At 42.5% G+C, this 18,571-nt stretch overlaps 1 protein-coding gene across 18 annotated transcripts in view; it reads right to left on the bottom strand.

Moving 5' to 3' along the window:
* mlip (muscular LMNA-interacting protein) overlaps positions 1 to 18,571 on the bottom strand; it is a 224,656-nt gene that overhangs the window by 125,204 nt on the left and 80,881 nt on the right. For all 18 annotated transcript variants that reach the window (XM_085996506.1, XM_085996503.1, XM_085996504.1 and 15 more), the window contains exon 5: positions 16,567 to 16,965. In XM_085996506.1, the coding sequence (XP_085852632.1) occupies positions 16,567 to 16,965 (399 nt within the window). The remainder of the gene's footprint in view (positions 1 to 16,566; positions 16,966 to 18,571) is intronic.

Raw genomic sequence — 18,571 nt, 5'->3', positions numbered from 1 at the left:
CGCAATTAAAAACATCGAGTCCATAAAGGGACCAGCAAAATCAATGTGCACCCTTTGCCATGGAGATGAGGGCCACTCCCATGGATGTAGAGGGGCTTGTGGTGGGGCGTTTTGGACCTTCTGGCATCCTGTACAGCTCTTGGTCATCTCTTCGATTTCTCTATCGATTCCCGGCCACCACACAAACGCTCTGGCTAAGTTCTTCATTTTTACCCCTCCCAGATGACCCTCATGAAGCTCATTGAGCACTCTATCCTTCAATTTGGGTGGAATTACTACTCTGGATCCACACATCAAGGTTCCTCTGCACACTGACAGCTGTTCTATTCTCGGCGAGAATGCTGGCAGCAGTGGTTCGCCATGTGCTGGCCACCCCTTCACTGTTAAATCATAGACCCAGGAGAGTGTCGGGTCATTTCGTGTTTCCTTTTCTATGTTTGCATTCGTCACAGGGAGACATTCGACTATAGTCGAGTGGAATAACTCCACTGGATCCACTGCCAGTTCTTCTTCCACCGTCGGCAACGGTAGGCGCGACAATCCATCAGCATTCCCATGCTGTTTAGTTCCTTTGTACTCGATGTCATATTGGTGAGCCCCTAGGAAAAGGGACCACCTCTGTAGCCGTTGTGCCGTCATTATCGGTACGCCCTTCTGAGGGTTGAAAATGGAGACGAGAGGTTGATGATCAGTTAGTAGAGTAAATTTCTGACCGTGCAGGTAGTGATTGAACTTCTTCACCCCCCACACCAGGCTGAGGGTCTCTCTGTCAATCTGGGCGTAGTTACGCTCGGCTGAAGTTAACGAGCGTGACGCAAAAGCTATCGGCTTCTCTGAACCATCAAGGAATTTATGTGACAGTACGGCCCCAATGCCGTAGGGAGACGCATCACACGCCAGTCTTATCGGTAGTGATGGGTTGTAGTGAGCCAATACTTCTCTTGAAGTGATTAGGTCCTTACTCTTCTGAAAGGCCCGCTTGCATTCATCGCTCCATTTCCATGCTACTCCCGTTCATAGTAGGGCGTTCAGTGGATGCAGAATTGTGGACAAATTTGGCAAAAACTTATGGTAGTAATTCACCAATCCGAGGAATGACCTCAGTTGCGACACATTTTCAGGCGCTGGAGCCTTAACTACCGCTTCAATTTTGTCAGGGGACTTATGCAACCCCTCTTCATCAATCACATGGCCACAATACGATATCTGTTTCTTAAAAAACTCGCACTTGGGGCGATTGGCTCGTAGCCCATGTTCACGTAGTCTAGTGAGCACCTGCTCTAGGTTGGCAAGGTGTTCACGGTCATCTTCACCTGTCACTAGGATGTCGTCCAAGTAACACTGAATCCCCGGAATCCCTTGCAGGACTTGTTCCATCGCTCTTTGCCATATCGCCGGAGCTGATGCTACTCCGAATACCAGTCGATTATATTGGTAAAGACCTTTGTGAGTGTTTATCGTGAGATACTTCCTAGAGGATTCTTCAACCTCCATCTGCAAATATGCTTGTGCTACGTCAATTTTTGTAAAACGCTTCCCTCCAGATAGTGAGGCGAAGATATCTTCTATCCTTGGAAGAGGATATTGTACTGTGTGAAGGACTGGGTTCACCGTCACCTTGAAGTCCCCACAGATGCGAACCTTCCTTGGCTCCTCAGACTTATTGTTTAATGTTTTTTTCATGACAGGAACAATGGGTGTCGCCCAGTCGCTCCAGTCTACCTTAGATAACACGCCTGCATTCTCCAGATTCTCCAGCTCTGCCTCGACGGCTGGGCGAATTGCATATTGTACCGGTCTTGCTTTGAAAAACTTGGGAATTGCATTCTCCTCTATTTTTATCGAGGCGGTTATGCCTTTAAGAGTGCCCAGTTCTTGTTGAAATACCTCTTTGGCGTCAGCTAAGATTGTTGACAATCGTCCAGGAGTGACGTCGTCATCCTTTTTACCAGCCACCGTCAGTGCCTGAATGGAGTGCCAGTCTAAACTTATCTTTCTGATACATTCACGTCCCAATAACGGTGGTCCACCATCTTGCAGAATGTAGAGATACAATTTCCGTATTTTCTTGCCGTTGTATTCGACAGGCACCCTTATTTTTCCTCTGGGGTATACTTTTTGCCCCGTATACGTCCTCAAGACAATGGATGTCTCTCTCAAGGGCATGTGTGAGAATAGCCGCTCGTAGTCTCGTCGATTCATGACGGTTAGAGCTGATCCAGTATCCAATTCCATTTTGACTTGGGACCCTGCTATCGTGAGGGTGACCCAAATGGTTCGGTGATCCTCTTTTGCGATTACGTTGTGAAGTTTGAGACAGCTTAGTCTCTTGTTCCCGGATTCACTATCGCTCATCTGGTCTTCGGAACTACTGTCCGTCATCTTTTGTACTTTCCTGTACGGTTCCTTAGTAGCCTTTTTGTTGTCGTTGGTCTTCTTCCCAGACCTGCAAACTTGTGCAATGTGTCCCATCATTCCGCATTGCCTGCATATTTTGTCCTTGGACCAGCAGGCCTTCTGGTCATGGTTTATTCTGCCGCAGCGATAACATTTTGCAAATCCCCGTGTCATTTCGTGGGTGCCGTATTCCTGTGGCTTTTGTTGTATTTCCGCAGCTCCCCTTGCTGCTGCTTCGTACGATACTGCCACGCTGAAAGCCTTGTCTAGCGTCAGCTCTTTCTCTGAGAGTAACCTCTTCTGGGTTCCTTCACTCAGGAGTCCACAGACAAATTTGTCCCGTAGGGTATCTGCCAGTCCTGCTCCGAACTGGCAGTGGTTTGATAGCTTGCGTAGTTCCGTAAGGTAATCAGCATTGCTCTCGTTTTTATGCTGATTTCTCCTGTGGAATTTAAATCTTTCTGCTATCAGCAGCGGTGCAGGGTTTAGGTGTTCCTGTAGGATAGCAACAATTTCGTTAAAACTCTTTGCCTTTGGTTTGGCTGGAGTAATCATGTCCCGCAATAGGCCGTACGTTCTTGCGCCCATTAAGTTTAGCGGTACCGATGCCTTTTTCTCATCGGCTATTTCGTTTGCCTCGCAATATACCTCGACTCTTTCCACATACGTGGTCCAGTCTTCTATTGCATTATCAAAGGCAGTGATATAGCCAGTCTTCGGCATCTTGGAAATCTAAAATGGCGCCTCCCGCGCTTTGCCTTCTTCCCCGATTTAACAAAATGGCGCCTCCCGCGCTTTGCCTTCTTCCCCGCTGAATTAAGATGGCGCCTCCCGCACTTTGCCTTCTTCCCCGCTGTTGCTAGCGCTGCTTTCCACGGTTTCCGTTGTAAACTGCAGCTCCTCGCGGCTTTCTGCGCGTTTAATTTTTATTTTATTTTATTATTTTCCCGTCGTCGGAACAACCCTGCGGGACTCTTGCCTCCCTCTTAAGGTACATACACAACAATAATGAACAGATCATTTGTTTTTTAATAATGTTGGTTGAGGGATAAATATTGGCCAGGACACCAGGTAGAACTCCCCTGCTCTTCTTTGTATAGTGCCATGGGATCTTTTACGCCCACCTGAGAGGGCAGGAGGGGCCTCGGTTTAACGTCTCATCCAAAAGACGGCACCTCTGACAGTGCAGCACTCCCTCTCAGCACTACATTGAAGTGTCAGCCTAGATTATGAACCAGAAGTGGAAGCCCCAGTATCTGATGGTTTGACTTCTGAAGCACAAATTGTAGACCACTGCTGTTCTGCAGTCTAGATTCAGAAGTGTCGAGGGTTGGTGGAGGTGGGGTGGTGTGGGGAGGTGGTTGGGACTTTAGCAATAAGGCAGGAAAAATGGGAATTGAAGGAAAAAGCTTTGTAGAGTTGGCTGTCGCTCCTGGAGATAAAAGAAAAATCTTTTTAATTGCTCCTAAATTTTACTAACTGATCTGTGCACATGTGTTGTGAAGTCAGCACACACACATCATGACACAATATCAACTGTCTTCATAATAATTTAAGTTCAGATCTGATGGAGCCAGTGTGAATCAGCTTTATAAACCTGAAGTGAACTCGAGTGCAATTTGCTCTCATTTCATTTTCTGCAGTGTGAAGGCGCTGTTAGTTTCATATCTGTGATAGTTCAAAATTAGAATTGAGTATTCTCATTAAATGGACTTCAATTTTTGTTTTTAATACTTACCTGTAAATATATACAAATAATTACAAAAACCAAACCAGAAAACACTTAAAATTCAAATCAATTAAATATAATCAACAAAAATGCAATTAACAATTAATGGTCAGTGATGATCCTACTTGATCTAGACTCAGTTTTCACATAATAATTGGATAAAGGTCATTAGCCACATGTTCAGCTTCCTGTTTTCTGAATGGCTAGTAATTACATCATTTGGTATAATCAGTTCATCCTGGATATTACTGTGCTTACTGCACCATGATTACAAACACTGCTCGTGTCAAACTATGCTCAGGAAACCTTTACTAAGCTTGAATTTATTTTGACAGTGCACCCAAAAAAAATCCCTATTTTTCAACTAAAATACGCCCCAAAAGGATGTTGGCCCAGAATTTGCTGGAGCAGATGCATCTAACACCATGAATTTGTTGTCATTTTTCCAGCAAATTCTGGGCCATTGTGTTTCCAGTAAGAAACCTTCTTAGTCATTCCAAAAAAAGTTTTGGAAGTCTCTGCTCATTTCTTCTGACGGAAGTTGACTGGTAAGATTTAGCTTTGTAATTAAATCTTTCGGTTAAAACACAGCTCCCTAAGGATGAAGAGGGTTCCATCCTGATGCAGATCAGGTAGCAGTGGGAGCCTGTACTTAGCTGCTTGGTCTATAGAACTCTAAGGTGTCACAAATATCACATTGCAGTAGCTTTCAAAATTAGATCTTTCATTACTTGACCCCAAATACTAACCATTTACATGGCTTATTAATTAAAATGACAAAAAAATAAAGGACTTCTAGCATTGTGGAGCTCAGATATCAACATATCCATGTATTATACAAAGAAACTCAATTTATTTAGAAAAAACAGATTTTTTTTTAAACAGTGACTGGAAGATATTTGAAGATACACTTTAGTCTGTGTGGAATACCTTACCCCTGGTAAATACCCTCTCCAAGGATATGGCACTTGACCAACTACAACTGAAAGGGAAATGTGCTCAACACAAAAATCGTAGATGTGCTGCAGTTTTTAAAGACACTATAATTCCAAAATGTGCCGGCTTACTATCCTGCTCTGTGTCCATCACTGGGCACATTTGGTATTGCATTTCTGATACGATTGTTTGCCGAGATCTTATGATATGGGACTGATAATCAAATGGTTGAGCGTTCAGCAAAAGCCAAATATAATCTTCCAAAATGATGGATTTGAATATGTTTTCTCGGTTCCCCACTGCCACCCTTGCTGGGAAATTGTTCTGCCGAATGCTATTTGGTCTCAAATGAAAACTGAGTAAAATGATAAGTGGCCTTGATAGTCACATACAATTTAGAAATTGTTTCACGTTGCATTGATGCTAGTTTGAAAATAAGAACTGAAGAGCATTCCAATCAAACTGGCTTCACAGTATTCTGACATTCATAGAACAGGAAGTGGATCATGTGACCAAGGCTGACTTTTAACCAAGTATTGAGAGAAAATTGTCTTTAGGCTATATAGAAACATGGGAACAAGAGTAGGCCATTCAGCCCCTGAGGCAGTTCCACCATTAAATGAGATCATGGCTGATATATTGGATCACAGTCAAGTTTGACTGCATTTTTGTCAGTTTGGATTTGGTTAAGTTTGTATTGTAACCACATTGGTTTTTTTCTCCCTTGAATCTCTGCAATTCTAAAGTGAGAAGTGAGTCAGTACATAGAGAATCAAAAAAACAATACAATCCATCATCTGGAAAATTAAATTTGGCTTTTGCTGAACGTTCAGTCATCTGATTATCAGTCCCATATCATAAGATCCCTGCAAACAATCAGGTCACACATGCAACAAAATGTGCCAAGTGACAAACAGTTGGCAGGATAACATCATCCAGGACAAAGCAGTCCATTTGATTGTCAGACATCCACCGCCTTAAACATTAACTCCCTCCAACAGCAGCACGCCATGGCTGCAGTGTGTACCATCTACAAGATGCACTGCAGCAACTTGCCAAGGCTTCTTTGGCAGCACCTCCCAAACCCGCAACCTCTTCCACCTAGGTTGGAAAACTTAGGACTGTTCTCCTTGGAACAGAGATGGTTAAGAGGTGACCTAATAGAGGTTTTCAAGATGATGAGAGGTTTGATAGAGTAGATAGAGGAAAAACTATTCCCTCTGGCGAGTGAGCCAATAACCAGAGGTCGTAGATTTAAAATCATTGACAAAAGATCTAGAGGGGAGATGAGGAGAAATTTTTTCACTCAGAGTTGTCGGGATCTGGAACGCTCTACCTGAAAAGGTGGTGGAAGCTGATTCCATAAATAATATTAAAAGGGAGTTGGACAGGTACTTGAGGATGAGGAACTTACAGGGTTACGGACAAAAAGCAGGGCTGTGGGACTAAGCACGACTGTTCTTTCAAAGAGCCAGCACAGGCACGACGGGCCGAATGGCCTCCTTCTGTGCTGTATGTTTTTCTATTTTCATTTTCTATGATTCTAGGACAAGGGCAGCAGGCACATGGGAACAACACCACCTCCAAGTTCCTCTCCAAGTCACATACCATACTGACTTGGAAATATATCGCCAATCCTTCATCATTGCTGGATCAAAATCCTGGAACTCCCTCCCTAACAGCACTGTGGGAGTACCTTCACCACATGGACTGCAGGTGCCAGCGACGGCCATATCCCAAGAATATTTATTTTTTAAATAACAAGCCAGTTCATGGGATAGCATAGAAACATAGAAACATAGAAGATAGGAGCAGGAGTAAGCCATTCGGCCCCTCGAGCCTGCTCTGCCATTCAATGAGATCATGGCTGATCATCCAAATTCAGTACCCTGTCCCTGCCTTCTCCCCATATCCCTTGATCCCTTTAGCCTTAAGAAATATATCCAACTCCTTCTTGAATATATTTAATGAACTGGCCTCCACCGCCCTCTCTAGCAGAGAATTCCACAGGTTCACCACTCTCTGGGTGAAGAAATTCCTCCTCATTTCAGTCTTAAATGGCTTACCCCTTATCCTTAGACTATGACCCCTGGTTCTGGACTCCCCAGCCATCTGAAACATCCTTCTATCATCTAGTCTGTCCAGGCCTGACAGAATTTTATAGGTTTCGATGAGATCCCCTCTCAATTTTCTAAACTCTAGTGAGTATAAGCCCAATCGACACAATCTCTCCTAAGTCATTCCTGCCATCCCAGGTATCAGCCTGGTGAATCTTCGCTGCACTCCTTCCATGGCAAGAACGTCCTTCCTCAGGTAAGGCGACCAAGACTGCACACAATACTCAAGGTGCGGACTCAGCAAGGCCCTGTACAACTGCAGCAAGACATCCTTGTTCCTGTACTTGAATCCTCTTGCTACGAAGGCCAACATACCATTTGCATTCTTAACCGCCTGCTGCACCTGCATGCTTACCTTCAGCGACTGGTGCACAACACCACCCAGGTCTCTTTGCACTTCCTCTTCTATAAATCTATTGCCATTCAAATAATAGTCTGCCTTCCTGTTTTTGCCACCAAAGTGGATAACCTCACAATTATCCACATTATAGTGTATTTGCCATGTTTCTGCCCAATCACCCAACCTGTCCAAATCGTACTGGAGTTTCACAACATCCTCCTCACAGCATACCCTCCCACCCAGCTTTGTGCCATCTGCAAATTTGGAAATATTACATCCAATTCCCTCGTCCAGATCATTAATATATATTGTGAAAAGCTGGGGTCCTAGGACCTGTTATGTTCATTAATAAATAGACATTCTTATTATGAACACAGCTAGCTTTTGCTAGTTACTTTTATTGAGTACATGTGGACTGGTACAGTATCTGTAGAGGCTTCCATCTTGACTGTTGCCTTGTGGGTAGCCTAGTGCCTCCATGGGTAATGGGTAATGTAGTCTTAATATATATACAGCTGGGTAGTGTAGTCTTATACATACAGCTATATACAGCTCTACGCCTCCACCTAGTGTCCACTATAGAATGACATGTTATTGATCATTACATCCCCCTTTCTTTGAGGTTTAACAAAATCAATATCAATCATCTTTCAAGAAAACAATAAAGATAATATCAGTAACACTTTTGTTAGTGCTCTATAAACATACGCATTTTCAAAACAGTCAACACATTTTCAAAGCTTTACATTGTACTCAAAGATTAAGTCTATCAGGCTCTTTTACTTGACGTGTGGATCTTCTCAACACGGGTAAGTCTGATGTGTCTTCATGAGATTGTTCTGGTGGTGAATGACAAGATGCAGTTGCGGCATTGTCATCAATCTGGTCTTGAATAGTCTCTTGTGTTTTTAGGAGAGAACGGCGGTTCCTCCTGAGAATCTGTCCTTCCTCAGTTCTAACAGTGTATGACCTTGGTACTACTTCCTCAAGAACTGTAGCTTTCCTGTTCCATGCATCTGGATCCTGAATCCTGACAACATCATCCTTTGTCAATGGTTTTAGAGTTTTGGATGACTTGTCATAGTATGATTTCTGTTTCAGCTTTAACAGTTGAAGTCTCTGTCTCAGTTCCTCACTTTGCTGTTCTTTTGCACAGCAGGGTAGCGTGGTGCGCAACTTGCAACCCATTAGTTCAGCAGGTGAAGAACCACAGTCTAAAGGTGAGGCTCGGTAGCTCAGCAGGGCGAGATAAGGATCAGACTTGCTTTCTGTCGCTTTCTTCAGTAGCTGCTTGAGAACTTGAACACCTTTCTCTGCCTTAACATTTGACTGAGCATACAAAGGACTGGATGTGATGTGCTGAAAGTCATAATGTGCTGCAAACTGTTGCCACTCCTTACAGTTGAAGCATGGACCATTGTCGCTAACGGCAATCCTGGGAATTCCATGTCTGGCGAAGATGGATTTCACATGCATTATGACACTGCTTGCTGTGGTGCTTGACAGCAGCGCCATCTCAGGATAGTTAGAATAGTAGTCAATCACTATTAGATAGTCTTTACCATTTAAATGAAAAAGGTCCAGACCAACCTTTTGCCATGCTGCTGTTGGTATGTCAGCTACTATCATTGGTTCCTTTGCTTGTTTGTTTTGGTGTTTCTGACATGTCTCACATTTGCCTATCATGTTCTCAATGTCCTTATTTATGCTAGGCCAATAAACAGTGTCTCTTGCTCTCCTTTTGCATTTTTCAATTCCGAGGTGTCCCTCATGAATCCTTTTGAGCATGTCTTGACGTAGAGCCTGTGGAATGACTATTCCGTTCTGTTTTAGTAATAGTCCACTTGCGACACTCAATTCTGACCTTATGTGAAAATATTTTGGACAGGAACCTTTTGGCCAACCATGATGAATGTTCTCTATTACTGTTTGTAATACTGTATCTTTTACTGTTTCTTCTGCTATTTGCTTTGATTTTGTGTCTGACACGGACAGCGCAGCAGTGACCATACTCACATGAACATCCACGTCTTCTTCAGTAGAGCTCACATGACTCATTGTGGGTGCTCAGGATAGTGCATCTGCTAACACTATGTATTTGCCTAGTGTGTAGATCAGTTCAAAGTCATATCTTTGCAGCTTCATCATGAGTCGTTGAATCCTTGGAGACATCTCATTCAGTTTTTTTTATGATGGCAACCAGAGGGCTGTGGTCTGTCTCAACTGTGAAGGTGGGAAGTCCATATATGTAGCCATGAAACTTTTCTAGTCCAACTACCAAGCCTAGACATTCCTTTTCAATCTGGGCGTATCGACACTCAGTATCAGTCATAGACCTGGAGGCATAGGCAACAGGCTTCCAATCTTCACCCTCTGCTTGTAGCAAGACCGCACCTAGGCCATCTTTTGATGCATCCGTTGACACTTTGATTCTTTTGGTTGGGTCAAAGAAGGTGAGTACAGGTGTGGTTGTCAGCACTGTTTTGAGGTTTATCCACTCTTGTTCATGTCTTTCTGTCCATGCGAACTCATTTGTTTTATGTAGCAGGTCTCGCAGACAGGCTGTCTTGGCTGACAAGTTAGGAATGAACTTTCCAATGAAGTTTATCATCCCCATGATGCGTAGCACTCCTTTTTTGTCAGTGGGTCGGGGCATTTGAGTATGGCGTTTACTTTTTCCATATCTGGCTCTATTCCTTTACCAGATAGATTATCTCCTAGGAAAGTGACTTCCTGGATGCCAAACTGACACTTGGCTTTGTTGAGCTTCAGTCCATTCCGGCGTATGCTCTGTAGCACTTTAGTCAGTGTCTCATTGTGTTCTTTCAGTGTGGAGCCCCAGATGATGATGTCATCAACATAGACCCGAACTCCTTCCAGACCTTCAATTATGTGTTCCATCGCTCTATGAAAGATTTCAGATGCAGATATTATCCCGAAAGGCATTCTGAGGAAACAATACCTGCCAAATGGTGTGTTGAAGGTACAGTATTTGGTGCTCTCTTCATCCAGTTTTAGTTGCCAAAATCCTTGTGAGGCATCGAGCTTTGTAAAGTATCTGGCACCTGACATTTCACTGGTGATTTCTTCTCGCTTGGGAATCTGGTAGTGTTCACGTTTTATGTTTGCATTTAAGTCCTTTGGATCCATGCATATTCTTAGATCATTGTTCTTTTTCTTTACACATACCATGGAGTTAACCCAGTCTGTTGGCTCTTTGACTTTCCTGATGACTCCTAGTGTGGTCATTCTGTCCAGTTCATTCTTGAGCCGGTCACGCAGGGGTGCTGGAACTCTCCGTGGAGCATGTACCACTGGCTGAGCATCCTGCTTTAGCTGGATCTTGTAAGTGAATGGTAGAACTCCAAATCCTTTGAACACATCCTGGAAATTATTCACTACAGAATCCATCGAGTCATCTGGTCTGCTTATGGCACAGTTTATACGGTAGACTCTTTTGACCAGTTCTAAGTCCTCACAAGCTTTGTCACCCAGTAGTGAATCAAGCCTTTCAACCACAACAGAAAACATGAGATGATGCACTTTGTCTTTGACTGTCACTTTAAGTCTGCATACACCTAAGCTATCTATTTTCTGTCCATTATAGTCCTTCAGTACTCCTGACTTTTTCTGTATTTTGGGCTTTTCTTTCATGTTGTTAATGTCACTCATACTGATTAAGTTTGCTTTTGCCCCAGTGTCTAGTTTCAAGGTAACTAATGCTCCATTTACCTGCAGTGGGATCATCCATTTGTCCTCTTTTACTGCATTAACTTTATGTTCAGCATTGTCCATTTCTGAGGGCTGCACATTTTCTGTATCCTTTTTGATATTGTCACATGACACCATTCCTACAAAATATGTCTCACTTAAATCAGTGTCCTCAATTACATTAACTCGTTGCCCTTTCGTTGTTTTTACTTTTGAAAAGCATTGTTTGGCAAAGTGATTCTTTCCATTACACTTTGTGCACATTTTTCCAAAGGCTGGGCATTGTCTTAACTGGTGTTTGTAACCACAGCGTTTACAATTAAAAATTTCATCCTCCAATTGCTTTTCATTTCTGTTCTGCCCATGTTTCTTCCCCTTATAGGACACAGCACCGACAGCAGCATTATCACTCATTACAATCGCATCATTATTGATTTCACTGAAAGTCTGCGCGTGCTTTCGAGCTAGCTCACTGGCTTGGCATATTTTCACTGCATTTTCTAAATTTAGTTCGGTTTCTCTCAACAGACGTTCCCTGACTTTTTTATCAAAGATACCAAACACAATCTGGTCACAAATCATGGATGCTTTGAGCTCAGATAAATTACATGTCTGTGCTTTCAGTTTCAGATCAGTTATAAAGCTATCAAAAGTCTCATTTTGTTGCTGTGTCCGAGAACGGAAGATGTATCTTTCATATGTCTCATTCTTTTTGGGAGAACAATGTGCATCAAATTTCTGTAGCACATCGTCTAATTTGTCTCTGTTCTCCGCTGGATTAAATACAAATGTATTAAATACCTCTATCACCTGTGGGCCTGCAACCGTAAGCAGTAACGCTATCTTCCTTGCGTCTGGCTTCGTACCGAATCCGATGGCTGCAATGTAGAGTTCGAATTGCTGTTTAAAAGTCTGCCAATTGTAGTCGATTTTTTCTGTGAGATTAAAACGCTCTGGTGGCTTCAAATTCTCCATGTCGCTTTTCACAATTTTCAGCAGATCTTCACCACCCTGGTACCATGTTATGTTCATTAATAAATAGACATTCTTATTATGAACACAGCTAGCTTTTGCTAGTTACTTTTATTGAGCACATGTGGACTGGTACAGTATCTGTAGAGGCTTCCATCTTGACTGTTGCCTTGTGGGTAGCCTAGTGCCTCATGGGTAATGTAGTCTTAATATATCTACAGCTGGGTAGTGTAGTCTTATACATACAGCTATGTACAGCTCCACGGCTCCACCTAGTGTCCACTATAGAATGACATGTTATTGATCATTACAGGACCGATCCTTGCGGTACCCCACTAGTCACTCCCTGCCACTCGGAAAACGACCCGTTTATTCCAACTCTTTGCTTTCTATCCGCCAACCAGTTCTCTATCCAAGTCAATACCTTGCCCCCAATCCCATGTGCCTTAAATTTGCACGCTAATCGCTTATGCAGGACCTTATCGAAAGCCTTCTGAAAGTCCAAATACACCACATCCACCGGTTCTCCCTTGTCTATTTTACCAGTTACATCCTCAAAAAATTCCAGTATGTTAGTCAAGCATGATTTACATTTTTGTAAATCCATGTTGACTTTGTCCGATCCTGTCACTGCTTTCCAAGTGCTCTGCTATTACATCTTTTATAATGGACTCTAGCATTTTCCCCACTACCGATGTCAGGCTTACCGGTCTATAATTCCCCGCTTTTTCTCTACCACCTTTTTTGAATAGTGGGGTAACATTAGCTACCCTCCAATCCATGGGTACTGTTCCAGAGTCTATCGAGTTCTGGAAGATGACCAGCAATGCATCTACTATTTCTAGGGCCACTTCCTTAAGTACCCTAGGATGTAGATTATCAGGCCCTGGGGATTTATCGGCCTTCAGTCCCATCAATTTTCCTAACGCCATTTCCCTACAAATACTGATTTCTTTCAGTTCCACCCTTTCATTAGACCCTATGTCCTCCTTTGTGAAGATAGAACCAAAATATGTATTTAGTTGGTCTGCCATTTCTTTGTTCCCCATTATAAATTCCCCTGATTCTGACTGCAAGGGACCTACGCTTGACTTCACCAATCTTTTTCTCTTCACATATGTATAAAAGCTTTTACAGTCAGTTTTTATGTTCCCTGCAAGCTTACTCTCATTCTATTTTCCCCTTCTAAATTAATCCCTTTGTCCTCCTTTGTTGAATCCTAAACTGCTCCCAATCCTCAGGATTATTGCTTTTTCTGGCCAATTTATATGTCCTCTCCTTGGACCCTATGCTATCCCTAATTTCCCTTGTTAGCCAAGGTTGAGTCACCTTTTTTGTTTTATTTTTATGCCAAACTGGGATGAACAAATTCTGTAGCTCATCCATTCGGTCTTTGAATGTTTGCCATTGCCTATCCACCATCACCCCTTTGAGTTACATTCCCCAATCAATCCTACCCAACTCGCTCCTCAGACCATTGTAGTTTCCTTTATTTAAATTTAGGACCCTAGTCTCTGAGTCAACTACTTCATTCTCCATCTTAATGAAGAATTCAATCATATTATGATCACTCCGACCCAAGGGGCCTCGTACAACAAGATTGCTAATTAATCCTTTCTCATTACATAATACCCAGTCTAAGATGGCCTGATTTCTGGTTGGTTCCTCGACATATTGGTCCAGGAAACCATCCCATAAACACTCCAGGAATTCCTCCTCCACAGTATTGTTACTAATTTGGTTAGCCCAATCTATATGTAGATTAAAGTCACCCATGATGACTCCTGTGCCCTTATTGCACGCTTCTTTAATTTCCCTTTTAATGCCATCCCCAACCTCCGCCTTACTGTTTGGAGGTCTATATACCACTCACACTAACGTTTTCTGCCCCTTAGTACTTCTCAATTCTACCCATACAGATTCCACATCATCAGAGCTAATATCCTTCCTTACAATTGTGTTAAACCCTTCTTTAACCAGTAATGCTAACCCACCTCCCTTTCCTTTTTGCGTATCTTTCCTGAATATCGACCATATAGCACCATGTTTACTCTTTGCATGCTGGTGCACGGACACTGTTCAATATAACAGACGTACCAGTGGTTTGTTCCCACTATTTAGGTCTCACACTATTGCTATGGCTAGGTAACCGCAAGAAGACCCACTCTCAGCATCTGCAAATGGTGCTTTTAAGCCTCACACTACAGCAACAACAACAACTTGCATTTATATAGCGCCTTTAACATAGTAAAACGTCCCAAGTCACTTCACAGGAGCGTTATCAAAAAAAATTTGACACCGGGCCACATAAGGAGCTATTAGGACAGGTAAAGAGGTAGGTTTTAAGAAGCATCTTAAAGGAGGTAGAGATGGGGAGAAGTTTAGGGACAGAATTCTAGAGCTCAGTGCTTTGGCAGCTGAAGGCACGGCCGCCAATGGTGGAGCGAAGAAAATCAGGGATGCTCAACAGGCCAGAAGTGGAGGAGCACAGAGATCTTGGAAGGTTGTAGGGCTGGAGGAGGTTACAGAGATAGGGAGGGGCAAGGCCATGGAGGGATTTGAAAACAAGGATGGGAATTTTAAAATTGATGCTTTGCCGGACTGGGAACCAATGTAGGTCAACGAGCACAGGAGTGATGGGTGAATAGGACTTGGTGCGCGTTAGGATACGGGCAGCAGAGTTTTGTAGGATCTCAAGTTTACGGAGGGTACAAGATGGGCAACTGGCCAGGAGTACATTGGAATAGTCAAGTACCACTAGGTGGCACTGAGAGCAACCTGGACTGACTTTCCAATCCATATTCCCTTCCCTCCCTGTAGATGCACACAGTTTCTCTCCTTGGCACAGTCTAGATCAGTAAATGATGTGTGGAGGTCTATAGATGCGAAGTCACATACTTTGACTTCATGCCACTGATTTAATTCAACACCCTAATGCCCTATCGAACATTTAACATTGTAAATATAAACCAAGAAATGTCCATTAACACCTTGCACATTTCCCAATAATGCTCATTAACACTGTGCAAGGTTCCTAAATAATGTCCATTAACACTGTGTAAGGTTCCTAAATAATGGCCATTAACACTGTGTAAGGTTCCTAAATAATGTCCATTAACACTGTGTAAGGTTCCTAAGTAATGGCCATTAACACTGTGCAAGGTTCCCAAATAATCATAGAATCTGCCAGAGAGCTTGAGCACAGAGCTTGGACATATAGCTGGGCAATATCGCAATCGGAGTGGATCACAAGCAGAGTGGAAAAGTTTGGTGATAGTCGGAATCGGTGGAGAAGAGAAATTCATTGGTAGGTATAAGGTAAGTTAGGTAAGTAATCATCAGATTGGAATTTAGCTTTGTCTTGTAACATAAAAGAAACTCCATAATCAGTGGCAGTTAGCAGTTAACAGCTATCAGCTGTAAGTGGTTGCTTGATTGGTTGGTTATAGTCTGAAATTATTGAACTCGATGTTAGTCCAGAATCGAGTTCAACAATTTCAGACTATAACCTCGGCCCCTATGTTTTTTTTTCTCTCACCTGGCAGCTGTTGATGATTCTGCCATTGCCATTTACACCTCATCTAGAGTCATCTTTTGTTTCTTAACTTGTCCCATTACCATCCCTTTTGTCTTTTAATCTCTCCTGCCTTCCATCCTATCACAGACCTTCCCTTTGTTCTTCCCGCACTTTCCCTGCCCCACACTTGCTTAAAAATCTGTTACTTCTCCAATTTTTTCCAGTTCTGACGAGGGTCATCGACTTGAAACGTTAACTCTGTTTCACTCTCCATGATGCTGCCTGACCTGCTGAGTGTTTCCAGCATTTTCTGTTGTTGTTTCAGATTTCCAGCATCTGCAGTATTTTGCTAATGTCCATTAACACCTTGCACAGTTCCTAAATAATGCCCATTAACACTGTGGAAGGTTCCTAAATAATGGCCATTAACATTGTAAGCTGTACCCAAGTAATGGCCATTAACATTGTAAGCAGTACCCAAGTAATGTCCATTGACAATGTGCGCTGTTCCCAAGTAATGTCCATTAACACTATAAGCAGTACCCAAGTAATGTCCATTGACACTGTGCACTGTTCCCAAGTAATGTCCATTAACGCTGCACTGTTTATGGCAGGGCAATAGTTAGTCCCACCTATTTTCAATAAAGACTTTATTTTTCTTATTAATCTTCCTAACATTAAAGGATGTAATGTGTGAATCCTTCACTTGAAGTCAGTGAGAGCTTTTCTGCTGATTCACAGGTTTTAGGTTAAAATTGTCTGTTCTGGAATAAAGCACTTTAACATCAGATTCCCTTTTAAAGAAAGAAAGTAATTGAACAAGAGTGAATAAAAATGTTTCTCTTGCCTGAAACAGTGGTTCTTGCAAAGCCCCATCCACATTCTGCTCAGCACCTTGTGACAAGGGGACTTTTGATTCACCCACTACTACTTTTGCTCGAACGGAGCTGCTCTTGTCATCAGCAAAAGGATTTGTTGACAAAGTTAATGTTTTTGCTGAAAGGTTAACTTCTGCTCCATTGTCTTTAGAGCAACAATCACTGTCTGTTCCATTTGAATCTGCTAAGAACACAAGCTCGGCTTTGAAAATCCCCTGTAGCGATGCAACCTCTTTGGCAGACACATGTCCTCCCTCATTATTCAACCTGCTTTGCCTTATCTCCGTGTGTTGCCTTGGAGCTCCTCGACCAGTGGTATTGTTCGTTGTAACATCTGCAGAAGGCACTTCTTCGGTGATATGCAAAGGCTGCAAGAAAAATTTTCAACAAGTTTTTTTTCCCCCAGTTACAAATGATAATATTTATTACGCAATGAGTTCACCATGCACACCATTATTAATGCATAAAAAATACAAATTAAATGGACGAGATAGTTCAGGCACAAACTTGGCATATTCCTTTGAAGGGAAAAGGTAGAGTATCCAAAGCTCACGCACCCTGGGTAATAAAGGAAATAAAAGTTCCAATACAACAGAAAAAGGAGGCTTATGACCAATGTCAGCAGCAAGATTCAGTTAATAACCAGGAATATTATTGGAAAGTACAGGAGGAAAAGAGAGGTTATGAGAAAAGATTAGCAGGTAACATTAAATTGAATCCTAAAACATTTTATAAACAAAGTGTAAGAGGTTTGCTAGGGAAAAGTTGGGCCTATTAAGGATCCAAAGTGAAATCTTCATCTAGAGGCAGAGGATATGGATAAAGTATTAAATGGGTACTTTGCACTGCCTTCAGAAAAGAAGCGAATGATGTGAAGGTTACACTAAAAGAGAGGAAAGTTATGGACAGGATAGTAATAGATTGAGAAGACGTACTAAAAAGATTAGCATTATTGAAAGTTGGTAAGTCACCTGGTCCGGATGGAATACATCCTAGGTTGCTAAAAGAAGCAACGGTAGAAATAGCAGAGGCATTGGTTACAATCTTTCAATCCTCATTGGATACAGGAGTAGTCCCGGTGGACTGGAGGCTTGATAATGTTATACCACTATTCAAGAAAGGGGTAAAAGTACAGGCCAGTCAGCCTAACATCGGTGGTGGGGAAATTATTGGAAACCATTATCAGGGACAAAATAAACCTTCATTTGGAGAGGCATGGGATAATCAAGGAGAGCCAGCATGGTGTCTGAATAACATGATTGAATTCTTTGCATTAACAGAGAAGGTGGATCAAGGTAGTGCAGTAGATGTTGTGTATATGGACTTTCGGAAGGCATTCAACAAAGTGCCACACAGGAGGCTTGCTAAGAAGGTGGAAGCCCATGGAATTAATGGGAAAGTGGCCGTATGGATATGGAATTGGCAGAGAAGTGTGAAGTGATGCACTTTGGAAGCACTAATATGGCAAGACCGTATACTATAAATCAACTATTTACATTATTTATTAACGACTTAGATGATAGCATAGAAAGTCATATATCCAAATTTGCCGATGACACAAAGATAGGTGGAATTGTCGGCAGTGTAGATGGAAGTATGAAATTACAAAGGGATATCGACAGATTAAGTGAATGGGCAAAACTGTGGCAAATGGATTTCAATGTAGGAAAATGTGAGGTCATCCACTTTGGACCTAAAAAGGATAGAACAGGGTACTTTCTAAATGGTGAAAGGCTAAAAACTGTGGAGGTCCAAAGAGACTTGGGGGGTCCAGGTACATAGATCATTAAAATGTCAGGAACAGGTTCAGAAAATAATCAAAAAGGCTAATGGGATGTTGGCCTTTATATCTAGAGGACTAGAATACAAAAGGGTGGCCTAGAAATTGGGTTTTGGCGCAGCGACGGCTTTAGCGCCGGAAGTTAGTGCCGGAGCTAAGTCGCGCTGGGCGGGCCAAAAATTCACTAGTTCTGC

This window comes from Somniosus microcephalus, chromosome 9, assembly GCF_052327205.1.
Source record: "Somniosus microcephalus isolate GS21.2 chromosome 9, FLI_Smic_1.0, whole genome shotgun sequence".
NCBI classification, from domain to species: domain Eukaryota; kingdom Metazoa; phylum Chordata; class Chondrichthyes; order Squaliformes; family Somniosidae; genus Somniosus; species Somniosus microcephalus.
This window is presented reverse-complemented; position numbering and strand designations above follow the sequence as displayed.